This window comes from Procambarus clarkii, chromosome 45 (genome assembly GCF_040958095.1).
Source record: "Procambarus clarkii isolate CNS0578487 chromosome 45, FALCON_Pclarkii_2.0, whole genome shotgun sequence".
NCBI lineage: Eukaryota > Metazoa > Arthropoda > Malacostraca > Decapoda > Cambaridae > Procambarus > Procambarus clarkii.
In genome coordinates this window covers 19397247-19411898 of record NC_091194.1, presented here as the reverse complement: position 1 = coordinate 19411898, position 14652 = coordinate 19397247, and the positions used below count along the sequence as shown (strand labels likewise).

Below are 14652 nucleotides of genomic sequence, written 5' to 3'. Positions count from 1 at the left end.
CCGTAAGTCCAAGTCGAAAATCCAGGAAAGTGTTAATTAACACTTTCCTAGATTTTCGACTAGGAAATTTGCCATTAAATTTTTGTTTTCTCTAATAGGCACTGTGCCTATTTGAGAAAACGGCAATGTGTTGTAACTTAGAGGATTGACTATTGAATTGGTGACACAACGAGGGTAATCGCGCACTCCACACACTCTTGTGTTGGCCGCGATCATGATTCTACATTTATATGCATATGTCTGTGTAGAGAATTTTATTCCGAACACTATACAAACAAAAAAAACGGAGTGAATCGAGTATAAACTTGAAAAAACATGAGCAAAGTAAAAACTTTTTACGCTCACGGGTACAAACACGCGTAAGATTCGCGTAAGATTTTATTCGCCGCAAATTTATTTGACGCTCTGTTGGCCAATTCTACCCATATTCTTATAGAACTTTCTATTGCGAACACATTGCTATAAAAATGAAATACGTAGCTCGAGAAATAATGTCATGACAGTGAAATAAGTATAAACTTTCAAAGCACTGCATCACAACAGTGTCGTCGCTGCTGAAATCACGGCTATCGCTTCGCCCAGTTCCCACACTCGTGCGGAACATAATTAGACATTGATAGGCATATGTCTGGGTGGGGAATTTTATTGCGAGTTCAGTGATATCAAAATAAGCGCTGTAGGATGACTGTGAGGCTGGCAACAAACGAAAGAGTATGAACATTTACTTCCTGTTTGGGTGTCACGGCGAGTCATCTTCGTGTTTATTTACTTCGTGGTGGGATAGCAAATGCTTGGGTGACATTTTATGCATATGATCTTGTAGAGAATTTAATTGCCAACGCATTGATACCAAAATGAAAAACGTAGCTCGAGAATTGATGCTAGGAGCGTGAAAAGATGATAAACTTTTTTGTGTTCTCGCTTGAGCGCCCAGAACGCCGCGCGCACAACCCGCTTTTTTTTTTTTCAGGGAGTGCCGCGCGCACTAAAGTGTTAAGAGTCTGTTGGCAGTGCCTCTTATTTTAGAGAGATTATGTTGCAAAAGTCTTTGGACTTATGTTTTATAGAATTGTTCTTTAGACCATTATTACATTTATACTTTTCAATGGAAATATTTTAGACATCCTGCCTCCTGGTCCGGAAGTAAATAATTTTACATATTACAGCAGTTTGTTTGATATTTTGATTATTTTCAAACGTTTCATAGAGAAGTTGTATGGTTGTGATGTCCTTTCAGTTCTCAAGCTGTTGCAACTTGCCTTTATTATTGAAGTTGCAATTAATGTAATAGACCTTCTCACTTGTTAATTTGTTTGGATGTTTTTTCTTCTTTTTACGCAGTTGGTTACAGGAACACATGACTTCTGGCTCCTGTTAACAGGCTGAGAGCTTTCCCTTCCCTTAGGTAATAGTAAGTCTTGCCTACTAGGTTTCCTGGAGTATGCTTGCCAATCAGTTAACAACCAGGTAACCAATTACTGTTGGGAGAATAGAGGCGAACAGTTAAGGATTGATGCCTTGTCGACCCTCCCTGGCCCGGACATATCAATGTTTGTTTGGACTTCAAAGATTGTGTGATCAGAGTATGTAGTATCGATTTGCAATTATTTATTATTTCTTCATTGATTGTGAATATCAAATGGCATTTTTGCTTGTAGTTTTCTCTCGTATCTGTTGGATGAGTGCAGATTTAACAGAGTTCATACAGAGTTCTTGATATGTGGGTATTCCTGGTTTAGTTCCCTGATATGATGACGTTGTTTACTAGCATCCATCTTAAATTGGGTAGAACACAGTCTCCAAGGAATCTAATATCCATTAAAGTATAGGGTTTTCTAAGCAGTGTCATGTGGTTTTCTTTTTGTTCATCTATTTTCTGAATTCCACAGTTGTTGCATCCTGAGATTTGTGCATCAGAATTACAAAAAAAAATTGTTCCCTGACTTTTATTTAATCCCAAACATCTCAACTACTTTATACAAATTCTTCATTAATAATCAGATGTATTCCTTCATTTCACCTTTTAATGTAATTAAATCTACAGAATATAAATTCTGTTTTTGTTATCCTGACTTAACTATCCATGTACTGTACTCTTAATATTAGTTTCTATGAATGGTCCAAACAGAACGTTTCAATTTATTATAAGAAGGTCATTTATAATCATGTCTTACAAAGCAGAGAGGTGCTGTTATTTGTGATATATTTGTTGAAGTGTGGTGGTGATGCTTCTCAGTGATGCCCCCCTCCCCTTCCGGCCCGTTGGCGTCGTGAGGGGGCTTGGTGGACGGCTGCCGGAGTGTGATGCTCCGTTGGGCAGTCCTCTGTCCTTTTCTGGCCTTGCACTCCTGCTGCTGTCTTCTCCAATTGTGCCGGATCGCTTTTCCTTTTCCTTATGTTTCGTTTTTCTCCCCCCTCTTCTCCTATCTGCTTGTCGTTTCCTGCCGACCTTTTGCTTGTTTCGGATTATTTCTTTGGACTTCTTCTATTTTGACGCCCGGGTGCTTGAGGAGGCATACTCTTGCACCCGTAGAACTGTAGTACCCGACGTCTCGAGCGAGGGGAACCTTTTATCGTCAATCCCCCTTTCGTCGCTGAACCCGATCTCGACGGACTGACGGTTCTTAAGGTGGCGTTTGTGGGGCGTATACTCACGACGCACCCCTAGCCTCATGCACCCCGGCATGATCGGCGATAGCTTCCTGTTGGGTGTCCTGCCTCTAATTGTGGCTCCATGGTGGGTATGGGGGCACATTCGTGGATGAATTTGTCACTTTTCGTCTCTATGTCGTTGAATGTTTCCGTTATACCCTCTCAGGCTCGTGGGGTGGGCGACCAAGCCCCCGAGTCGGCCTGTATTGGAAGACCAGGCTCTGTAGCTCCCGCTGCGTTGGGCCCCGACCTTGCTCCTCCTTTGACCGTCCTGACTTCTTCCCCCAGCTCCCCTCCCTCCTCTGAGGTTGGGTCGAGCCTCCAGCCTCCGGTGGTGACCACTTCGTCCCCTGGTGTGGCTAAGTCTTTCGTTGTGACTACTGCGCCTTTTGACCCCTCTCTCTAGGGGTTCTCAACGCCGTTCGCGCCCCAACCGCACTCGCTCGATTCCTTCCCGTGCTGATGCGTATCAGGCCTTGTTTGGTCCTGCTTCATGGGCCAAATACTTTGATCTCCTCCCTCTTGATTCTGCGCCTCCTGACGATTTCTCCCTCCATCGGCATCTTGTAGATTCCGTGGATGCGTGTGTTACTTTCAACCCCACTCGTCTCGGTACACGTGTCGTTGCTGCTCCTTCTCAGGATGCGGCTTCCCGCTTGGCTGCCTTATCTTGCCTTGGCGAGATCCCTGTTCGGGTCTCCAAGAACGTTCAGATGAATTCCAGTGTTGGCACTATTCTCCTCCCACCCCATGTTGCAACCGGTGTTCGGAATCTGCAGGATTGCCACGATGATATTCGGCATATCCTTGATGCCCAAGGCCATTCTGTCCTCCAGGTTGACTCGTTTACTCGTCCCCCTCGTGGTCGTCGCCGTCAACCCCTTCGTGTTGTGAAGATCACCTTTGATGGTAGGACCCTTCCATCCTCTGTCATTCTTGCTGGTGCTAGGTGCTCTGTCCAGGAGTATATTCCTTCTCCTCGACTTTGTAATAAGTGCTGGAGGTTTGGGCATGGTGCCCTCCGCTGCTCTGGGACTGTCTCTCTCTGTCCTTCGTGTGGGAGTGAAGGTCACTCTAAGTCGGAGTGCACTTCTCCCCAAGCTCGCTGCCTCAACTGCGGTGAGGCCCATCCTACGTTCTCCCGTGCCTGTGTCCATTACAAGCTTGAGGCAGCCGTCCTTAACCTGAAGCACCGGGAGCGTTTGTCTTTTCCTGAGGCGAGGCGCCAGGTTCGCCGGCTCCTGCCTTATACTAACATCTCTTATGCTCGCGTGTTGCGCTCTTCCTCTCCTCGTCCTTCCCCCCTTCCTCAGACTCTCAACCGTTTCCGGGCCTTGGACCCTGATACGCCCACTGCCCCCTCCTTTGTTCCTTTGAGTTCTTTCCCGAGGGGTCCCCCTCCTGGTCATTTGTCTGGGGTTCCCCTTCTTTCAACCCGGTCTGTCATGTCTCCTGTGTCTTCTTCCTCGTCCCCCTCCGATCCTCCTTCCCATCCTCTTCCTCCATCTATCGGCTCTCCCCGCCGCCTGTCGGTGCAGGCGGATGTCCATCGCTCTCCTAACGGCCGTCGTGTGTGCTCTCGTTCGGCTTCTCCTGTTGAGACACTGGAATCCGTTGCCCGGTACGTAGTTGCTGGGACACCTGTCTCTTTAAGTCAGAAGCGTAAGCCTGGCTCCTCTCCTTCCTCTTCCCCGGCGGGTAAGAAGGCTTCGCTTTCTTCCTTAGCTCCTACTTCTGGCTCTGTTGCTCCTTCCCCTCCCGTTTCAGTGGTTGCGCCCCCTGTTCCTGCTATGGAGGTTTCTTTGGCCCCTGCTTCCCTTTCGGTTGCTGCTCTTGCTGGGGTGCGCTCCCCTCTTTCTACTCCCCCTCTTCCTACTGCTGTCCTTGACTGCTCCTCTCCGTTGTCTCCTCCTCTTCCTCCTCCTCCTCCGGACCCCGCCCGCCCACCTCTGATCTGTTCTCCCGTTTCCTTCCCTCCGTCTTTGCTCAGTTTACCCATGCCCCCTAACCCTGACTTTGCTGACCCTGATCCCGACCCTGATATTCTTTAACGTGCTCTGTTGCTCTTTCGCCTTTGTTTCTTCCTTGTTCTCTGTTTTTGTCCTTTCTCTTCTCGTCGTTGTCCATTCTTCAATGGAACGTTCGAGGTTATTACGCCAGTTTCCTCGAACTCCAACTTCTGATTTCGCGGTTTTCGCCCCTATGTGTCTGTCTCCAGGAGCCAATGCTTGGTGCTCGTCCTGGTCGTTTTCGTGGCTATTCCTTTCTCTCCCTCCCCCCAGCCATTGCTGGGGCTTCTAATTCTTCTGCTCTCTTGATTCGTGCAGATGTTCCCTTTGTTCCTTTACTCTTTCCTTCGCCTCTCCATTGTTCTGCTGCTCGTATCTTTGTGGGGAAATGGTACACAGTTTGTTCCATTTATCTCCCCCCGAGTGTCCCGCTCTCTCTTCCTGATTTGAAACACCTCCTAGACTCCTTGCCGGAGCCTGTGCTCCTGCTGGGTGACTTCAATTGTCGTCATTCTCTTTGGGGTGACGTTCTGACGAATACCCGGGGTCGCCTCCTTGAGCCGTTTCTCCTATCTTCTTCCCGGTCTCTTCTGAATTCTGGTGAGCCCACTCATTTGGACTCTCGGACTCGCACCCTTTCTTGTCTTGATCTTTCTCTCTGCTCTTCTTCTCTTTACTTAGATTTCACGTGGCAGGTTCTTGATGACCTCCATGGAAGTGATCATTTCCCCATCCTTGTTTCCTTTTTCTCTTTTCGCCCTTCCCTCTCTTTCCCTAGGTGGCAGTTTGCTAAGGCAGACTGGACCCTATTTACCCTCAGTGCTGCTCTCTCTGACCTCTCCCTTCTGCCTCTCTCTCGCGCTCTACTCCTTTTTCATGACACTGTCTTCAACGCTGCCCTCCGCTCTATTCCTCGCTCTTCCTCTCGGGGTCCACGGAAGTGCGTTCCCTGGTGGAATGCGGACTGTGCTCGGGCTGTCCGCTGTAAGCGTGCAGCCTGGAAGAGGCACCGCCGTAGGCAGACGACCGATTCTTTTCTTTTCTTTCGGAAAGCGAGTGCGGTGGCCCGTAGGGCCACCGCAGCCGTACGGCTGCGTACGGCTGCGTACGGCTCGTTTAGCCGTACGGTGGCCCGTAGGGCCATCCGTACGGCTAAACGTGAATGTTGGGCATCTTATGTCTCAACAATTACGTCCGAAACCCCTCTGGCCCAGATCTGGAAGCGTATCCGCAAGATAGCGGGTAAGTTCGTTCCCGATGTTTCACCGGTCCTTCACCTCCATGATACTCTTGTGGCGGACCCGTTGCAGGTCGCTTCCGAACTGGGTTCCCACTTTTCTTCTGTTAGCTCTGGTCTTCATCCTCCCCAATCTTTCCTTCTTCGTAAACCTGTCCTTGAGTCTCGTCCTTTAGATTTCTGCACTCATCTTCAGCTTCCCTATAATGATCCCTTCTCTCTCTCTGAACTTCGTTCTGCCCTTGCCCTCTGCGGTTCTACGGCGGCGGGCTCCGATGGTATTCATTATGAGATGCTTCGCCATCTCCCTTCGGGTACGTCTCGGTATTTACTGAGTCTGTATAATCGGATCTGGGAGTCGTCGTCAGTCCCTGAGGACTGGCTCGATGCCGTTGTCCTCCCTGTTCGCAAACCGGTGTCTCTGGGTACTTCCCCTAAGGACTTTCGCCCTATTGCTCTCACAAGTTGTGTCTGCAAACTCTTTGAACGTATGGTTAACGTTCGTCTGATGTGGTTCCTAGAACACCATCACCTCCTCTCCCCTTCTCAATTTGGTTTCCGCAAGTGCTGCAGCACGACGGATGTCCTGGTGAACTTGGAGGTCTATATTCGTACTGCTTTTGCTGCGAAGACCTCCGTTGTTGCCGTCCTTTTTGACCTGGAAAAGGCTTACGACACCACTTGGCGTTATCATATCCTATCTCAACTTCATTCTTTTGGCCTTCGTGGTCATCTCCCTCTCTTTCTCCGCAGCTTCCTCTCTCGTCGTTCCTTTCGGGTGCGCCTTGGTACCGCTCTCTCTCCCTCTTTTCAGCAATACGAAGGTGTGCCCCAGGGTAGTGTTCTGAGCACTACTCTTTTTTTTGGTTGCCCTCAATGGTCTTCTTTCCTCTCTTCCTTCTGGTGTCTTCTCCGCTCTCTATGTCGATGATCTTACCCTTTGTTGTCAGGGTGATGATTCGCCTCTCCTTCAACGCCGGCTTCAACTTGCAATTGATGCCGTGTCGTCTTGGGCCACTGATCATGGCTTCAAGTTCTCTACTTCTAAGACTTGTGCCATGACATTTACGCGGAAACGGGTTGTTCTTCGTCCCTCTTTGTCACTTTATGGTCATCCCCTTGAATACAAAGATTCCGCGAAGCTTTTGGGGTTATTCCTTGACACTCGTTTGTCTTGGTCTCCCCATATCTCTTACCTCCGTGTTGAGTGTTCTAAGGCCCTTACCCTCCTTCGGGTCTTGTCCCATACTTCTTGGGGGGCAGATAGGCGCACTCTCCTTGCTTTACATTCCTCTCTTGTCCTGTCTAAGCTCGATTATGGTTGCCCTGCTTACTCGTCTGCTTCTCCTTCTACTCTTCGCCGTCTTAATGCTTTGCACCATACTGGGTTGCGCCTCAGTTCTGGTGCCTTTCGTTCGACTCCCGTCCTTAGCTTGTATGTTGACACTGGCTTCCTGTCTCTCCAGGACCGCCGTGATCGCTACTGTCTTCGCTATCTTGCGCGGTCCTTGCAACATCCTTCCTCTCGCCTCTGTCGTGCTTTAACTTTTACCCCTCCTGCGGTTCCTGTTCCTCTTCACCACCTCCCTCTTTCTGTCCGTTTATCTCGCCTGCAGGATTCTCTTTCCGTTTGTATTTCTGATGTTTCTCCTCGTGTTGTTCCTTCTTTGCCCCCGTGGAGGGTCCCTCTTCCGCGGTTTTGTACATCCTTGACCCGTATCACTAAAGCTTTTACCCCTCCTACGGTTCTAAAACGCCTTTTCCTCAAGCACTTTTCTTCTCACTCCCGCTCCGTTTCTGTCTTCACCGATGGGTCTAAGTCAGCGGACGGTGTTGGCTACTCTGTTGTTTTTCCTGATCGCACTTATATGTGTCGCTTGCCTCCGGAGACTAGCATCTTTACAGCGGAACTTTATGCTATTCTCTATGCTCTTCGTCTCCTACTTTATCGTTGTCAGTCTTCCTTTGTAGTTGTTGTTGACTCTCGTAGTGCCCTCATGGCTCTGGGGTCCTTTAATCCAGTTCATCCAGTGGTTGTCGAGATCCAGCATTGGCTGTTTCTCGTTCACAGTAAATTTAAGTCGGTTGAGTTTTGTTGGGTTCCCAGCCATATTGGTGTGTCTTTAAATGAGCGTGCGGATGCTGCCGCCAAGGAAGCTGTCCGCTCTTGTCCCATCTCTCGTAAGGGCATTCCGTATTCCGACTTTTACCCGGCTATCCATTCCTCAGTCCTTACCCGTTGGCAGGCTTCTTGGTTGTCTGTTACTGGTAACAAGCTACGTACTCTTAAATGTTGTGTTTCCTCGTGGCAGTCCTCCTTCCACCGTAACCGGCGGTGGGAAACAGCTCTGGCGAGGTTGCGTATTGGCCATACTCGCTTAACCCATGGTCACTTGATGGAGCGCCGCCCTGCTCCTTATTGTCCTAGTTGCATTGTCCCTCTTACGGTCGTGCATGTCCTTCTTGAATGTCCTGACTTCCAGGACGAGCGTATGTCTTGCTTTCCGACCACCCCTCGCGGTCACCTGTCCCTCGATAGAATTCTTGGTGACTCGGATACTTTTGATATCGTTCGCCTTATGCGTTTTTGTTCTCGTATTGGCATCCTTGGTGATATTTAGCGCCCTCTGATTATTTTGCGTCTTTGATGGTGCTACATAGCCTTCCCGGTTTGGTGCCTTCTTTTGATAATTACTTACTTACTTCTCAGTGATGCTGAAGTGTGGTGGTGGTGATGCTTCTCAGTGATGCTGAAGTGTGGTGGTGGTGATGCTTCTCAGTGATGCTGAAGTGTGGTGGTGGTGCTTCTCAGTGATGCTGAAGTGTGGTGGTGGTGCTTCTCAGTGATGCTGAAGTGTGGTGGTGGTGGTCGTCTCTGATGCTGGTTGTCTGTGATGCTATGTAATTGAAAGAGAGCGGCCAATAAGCAGTAGTCATTTTTTCTTTTAAATAACATGAGTAGCCTTCTTTTCTTGTATGGCTGCCATATCTTCTCTGGTGTGATGCCTCCCTCCCTCCCTCCCTCCCTTCCCTAAGAAAGTAGGGAATGGTAATGGTGATGGTCAACTATATAGACAAATGACAGATGACAAGTAATGAATGTAAATCACGAGTGCTAAAATGTTCACATTGTGTGTGAGGTTTGTAAGTTGACATTACATGTGATTAATTATTGATTAATTATCGACATTGTTGTTAAAGTTGCACAGTTAGTCGCCCAGTGTAGATTTGTGTGTTTATTATTTTTATTTTTTTTCATAGATGGAACAGAGCCATCAGGCCTGGCTAGAGGACATGGCTGTGAGGCTCATGTGTGTGTTAGCTCTAGATCGTTTTGGTGACTTTGTATCGGACCAAGTTGTGGCACCTGTCAGAGAAACATGTGCGCAAGCGTTAGGTAAGTTAAGTCTATATCCACCACTATTGTTTTAAATAATAACATGTTTTAATGTTATTCTGATTTGCTCTTAAGTTTTAGCTATACAGTATAGTACTTGTATCGTAAAAATACCCGATTCTAAAGCTGTCTTTAGAAGAGTCTTACTGACTTTAGAAGGTTTTGACTTAAAGATTCTAACTTTTTCTCTCTTAAATATTCTTATCAAACTCTGGCTAGTCATTTCCTAGCCATTTAAAAATTATATAAAATATATCTTTGCATTATGGAACGTAACGTGTTTGCTAATGTAATGTTATTTCTGGCAATAAGAATTTAATTTGTGTATAGATAAAATGTGAATTCTGTGGTAGAACTTGATGACAAATTTTGTATTTTTTAGGAAGTATACTGGTGTTGCTGAAAGAAGATGGTGTTTACAGTGCTCTGGCCCTGCTGGAGACCATGTTGTCATGGAGGGAGTGGGAAGCTCGGCACGGAGGATTGCTGGGTCTCAAGTACCTCTTGGCTGTTCGAGACGACTTGAGAGCGAGACTCTTCACTCATACTTACCCTCACATCTATAGAGGTGCCTAAATATTTTCCTAGTATTAGTTACATCCTTTTTCTGGGGGGAGCCCCGTCGGCTCCCCGGAGCTATCCCAGGCTGATATGCTAATGTCAGACTTTGGCATCAGTCATGTGTATGGAGTTCTTAGGCCTACCGGGGACCACGGCCAGAACCGGGCCCCCTCAGAGAGGCAAGGGGAGCAATGGCCTATAGAAGCCCCCGTGTAGTTGGAAGCATTCTATGTCTGCCATCGACCGGAACAGGCACCCAGAAAGGTAAGCGCCCCAAAACAAACCCCTATTCTGGTTAAAATTGCTACCTAAAACTGAACTAGTGGATAGAACTCCCCAGCCGAAAACAAGCAAACTAGTGTGACGTCACACACTGCCGCGCCGCTGTCTGCGCAGCTCCCCCCTCCCCGGGAGGGGGAAGGGGGAGCCCCAGACCCCCCGCGCCGGCTACCCACACCTCAGTTCTTGAGGCTGATGCTATAGGCGATGGTCGTGTGCTCTGGCTCCGGTGTCGCTACTGCACTGTGCTTTGCGTGTGGTGTTAGTTTTGTGGGTGCGAGAGCCAGGAGTTATCTTCAGTACTCGGGCTGCATGCGCCTAGGGCTGCCTTCCCTAGGTGCCCTGTAAGTACTGCCCTTGGGGCTTGGGGCCACCTTCCACAGGCTCCTCGGGGTCTGCCTCTGCTGGTCCGTTTTACCTTTCGGTTTTTCGGCCGCCTGTTGGGCTCTTGGGTGTTCTGTTCTCCCTTGTTACCGGCAGGTAAGAGGCAGTTTGCACTGGTAGGGGCGCAGGGTGCTGCTCAGCTTGTATTTCCCGACATCGCGGCCGGCTCTGTTCCTTGGGGTTCGCTGTCCTCTTGCGGGGTTTTGTTTTTCTTTTTCTTTTTGCCTGGTGGGGGGTTCTGTCATTTTATTCAGTTTGTTTTTGCCCTTCCACTGTTCTCCTCGGTGGCGCCCCCTGCTAGGTCCCCGTGAGTGTACACGTCCCTGGGGTTCAGCTTTAGAAGTTTGCTTGGTAGTTTTGGGCGCCGGTTTGCAGCACCCTGCCTGGGACTACCTGAGCGCGAGTCCTCTTAAAGTAAACGCTCAGGACCCTGGGAATCCCCTAGGGGGCGCGTGGGTCCGATGGATGTGACCCCGGAGTCCCCACTCGCTGTGTGCGAGTTTGAGGGTTGCTCGGTCCCCTTGTCTCAGGGTGACCCTCATTGTTTTTGCCTCTGCCACGCTGCCTGTTGGGTCGGTGATACTTTCGACCCTGAGTCCTGTGAGTGTTGCTGCTTGCCTGTGACTCAATTTACCCAATCCTCTGATGATTCTATTCGGGTACAGGCGGCACGTGCGTTGCAGTCTAGGTTTCGTCTGTTGCAACGCTCTCGGTTGGTTGCTTCCCCGGATGCCCCGGGGCTGCCCCGCTTTGCTTTTTGAGACCCGGACTTGGGGGTGGGGGTCACTTCGATCCTGGTTCAGTCCGCACCTCCTCGTCCTTCCCCTTCTGTTCGTTCTGGTCCCCCGCCCCTGCTTCCGGCCCCGAAGCGTCTGAGGGTTTCGGGGTCGGAGCAGGGGTTACTTGATCTCGAGACTCGGGCAGCTTCGGGGGGTGCCCCTTCCGGGGGGGGGGGCGGCAGAGGCATTCGAGTCTTGTCTCCCGGCCGAAGCTTCGGGGTCTGACCAGTGGGCCCCCCTTCCTCCAGCTTTTCCGGCTGCTCCGTCCTTGTCTTGTGGGGTCGGGGCTTGGGGAGAGGACTCGGCCTCGGGTCCTGTGGTGACGGACCTCGAGGGTGGGGAGGGGCTGACTTGGGGGCCTTGGGCCCCGCTGGACCCCGCCTGGATTTTTCTTCCCACTGAGCGGGGCTTATTGTTACAAGGAGTGGGGTTTTCTTTCCCCCCCTCTGCGTACGAGTTGGATTTGGTGTCGGCCCCTCCCAGGGTACGGTTCCGTGTTCCCCCGGGTACGTCGGTTCCGTCCTTCCGGAGGTTTTCGGCTTATCGCATCCAACCTGGTGTGGTGCGAGCGGCCTTTGCGGCATACCTCCTGCGTTACCCGGATTATGCCTCGGAAATGGATCCGTCCACGTTCAGGTTTGGGACTTCGTTCCCTTTCTGGCTCCGTTACGAGGTTCCGGAGTCGTCCTGGCTAGCAGACTGCCCCTTGTTTGGTCTGGATTCCTGGCATTCCTTCTGTCGTTCCCGCACGCTGGAGTGGCGGGAAGCTTCCACGGTGCTTCAGGTTTTCCTGGGGGGTGAACTTGAGTACCTGAATGAGTGCTTGTTTGCCCCTGCCCTTCCCCGCGATGTGGGCGTTATTCAGCTCCATGTGCAGGTTCCCTCCCTTTCGGCGGCGCTCGTGGCGGAGGACTTGCGCGCTCGGGGCCTTTTGTGTTCAGCCTTACGGTTCTTTTCCCTCCTGGAGCTGTCTTCGGATTGGCTCGTGGAGGATGTGGGGACGCTTGGGTCCGTCCCGGGGTCCGGCACCTTGTCCTCGGCTGCGTGTTCGTCGGCTGCCTTGTTGAAGCTGTTCACGCCGATTTTGCGGGATGCGGTTTCCCTGTTCTATGCTTCCCGTCTCGCGTGTCGGCAGGCGGTGCTGGGTTCCTCCGTGGAATCTGCTTGGGCTCTGGCTCTGAGGCGTTCTTCACCTTTTTGTCCTCTCCTGTTTGGGGAGTCGGCCGTGGCGCAGTTTATTCAGGCTGCGTCGGCGGCTTGTCGTTCGATGTCGGACTTGTTGGTTTTCCGGGGGTCCCAGGGTGGGTCTTCCCGGAAAGGTCGTGCCAGGGCTCGGGGTTCCTCTCGTCGTGGTAGGCCTCTGGTGTCAGGTTTGGGGTTGGCTCCTCCTGCGGACCCTCCCTCGTCTGGTCGGCGCGGTGTTCGCGCTGTGCGGGGTTCTGGGTCTCGTAAGGGTCGCCGGCCCTTTCGCGGTTTGCCCCTTTGACGGGGCGATGGGGGGGGCGGCTTGCGCTGTTCGCCCGCGCCTGGTCCCACGATTCGTGGGCCTTTCGGGTCGTGTCTCGCGGCCTGCGGTGGCGTTGGGTGGCCCCTTTCCCCTTTGGGGGGTCGGGGCTGGCAGGGCAGGCTTCTTCCCCTGCGCTCTGTCGAGTCGTCTTGGAGTGGGTACGCTTGGGCGTCGTCGAAACGACGTCGTCCCTCAGATGGGTTTCCCGTCTGTTTCCGGTTCCGAAACGGGACTGCGCGGCCCTGCGGTTCATTCTGGACTTGTCCCGTCTGAACCCCTGGGTTCATTGCCCCTCCTTTCGGATGACTACGCTGTCTCAGGTTCGGCTCCTCTTGGAGCCGGGAGCTTGGATGGTGTCCCTGGACCTCCGGGACGCTTATTGGCATGTCCCGATTCATCTGCGGTTCAGGGACTGGCTCGGTTTTGTAGTGGGGCGTCTGAGTTACCGCTTTCGTTGTCTCCCGTTCGGGTTGAACCTGGCACCTCGCGTGTTCACACGCCTTACACGGGTTGTGGTGGCTCGTTTGCGTCTCCTAGGTGTTCGGGTGTTGGCCTACCTCGACGACTGGCTGGTTTGGGCTCCCAGCCAGTCAGCTTGCTTGCTAGCCAGGGATTTGGTTCTTTCCCAGCTCGCCGGGTTCGGGTTCTTAGTGAACTGGAGGAAGTCCCATCTGGTTCCCTCTCAGGTTCGGACTTGGCTGGGTCTCGTGTGGGACTCTCGAGCCGCCTCCTTGTCTCTCCCTCCGGAGTCTCTCCTGCGGCTGCGGTCCCGCCTTCGTCTGTTTCTGGAGGGCCCTCGGGTCACCCGGCGGTTGCTCGAGGGGCTGTGCAGGAGCCTGAACTTCGCGATGGTGGTCTACCCGCCGGGTCGGGTTTGGCTTCGACGGCTGTTCTGGTTGCTTCGGGGTTCCCCCTTCCGCCTCTCTCGCGATCGCAGAGTTCGACCCCCGGGGGACTTGCGTCGGTTGCTGCGTCACCGGCTTCCTCTTCGGGTTTTTCGGGGTTCGGTGCCTTGGCGCCTACCCGAGCCCTCGCTCGATGTGTACACGGATGCGTCGTCTCTCGGCTGGGGTTTTGTGACCAGTGCTCACCAGGCCGGCCAGGGGTGTTGGGATCCGTCCTTCCGTCGAGCTCACAGTACGGTGCGGGAGTTCGCGGCAGTGTGGTTTGCTCTGGGGAGGATTCGGGTGGCCCACGGATCGACGATTCGGCTCCATTCGGATTGCTCTCCGGTGGTTCATTGCCTGAACCGCGGGGGTTCGATGCGGTCCTTGTCTCTTTGGGGTTGGTCGCTTCGGGTGACTCGTCTGCTGAGTTCTCGGGGTTTGGCTCTCCTGGCGGTTCACGTACGGGGCGTGTCCAACGTCTTGGCCGACGCCCTGTCTCGCTTCGTTCCCCTCTCCACGGAGTGGACGGTCGACGACGAGTCCTTCCGTTGGCTTTGCCAGACGTTCGGGCGCCCCGAGGTGGACCTCTTCGCGTCGGCGTGGTCGCGGCGTCTTCCCGTTTATGCGGCGCCCTTCCCCGATTGCGAGGCCGTCGGGGTCGATGCCTTTCGGCTCGACTGGTCGAGGTGGGGGTTCCTGTACCTCTTTTCCCCGGTTCGGCTGTTGCTCCAGGTCCTGACTCGCTTAGAGACTTACCGGGGGAGTGTTGTCCTTCTGGCCCCTTGGTGGCCGGCCCAGCCTTGGTTTCAGGCGCTGGTTGCTCAGTGTCCGAACCCGAGGGTTTTCCCGCGGCTCCGCCTCTTTCAGCAGATCGGGCCGGTACGTCACGTAGCTGGTTCGATCTTCTCCTCGAGTCTTCGCGTATGGTTTTTTTGACTCGAGTCTATCATCATCTCTATG

General features: G+C 52.1%; 1 protein-coding gene across 2 annotated transcripts in view; it reads left to right on the top strand.

Moving 5' to 3' along the window:
- The window catches only part of Hel89B (histone acetyltransferase 1), a 282946-nt gene that overhangs the window by 74590 nt on the left and 193704 nt on the right, over positions 1 to 14652 (top strand). For both annotated transcript variants that reach the window (XM_045760944.2, XM_045760943.2), the window contains 2 exons: positions 9160 to 9295; positions 9678 to 9863. In XM_045760944.2, coding sequence (XP_045616900.2) covers positions 9160 to 9295; positions 9678 to 9863 — 322 coding nt within the window. The remainder of the gene's footprint in view (positions 1 to 9159; positions 9296 to 9677; positions 9864 to 14652) is intronic.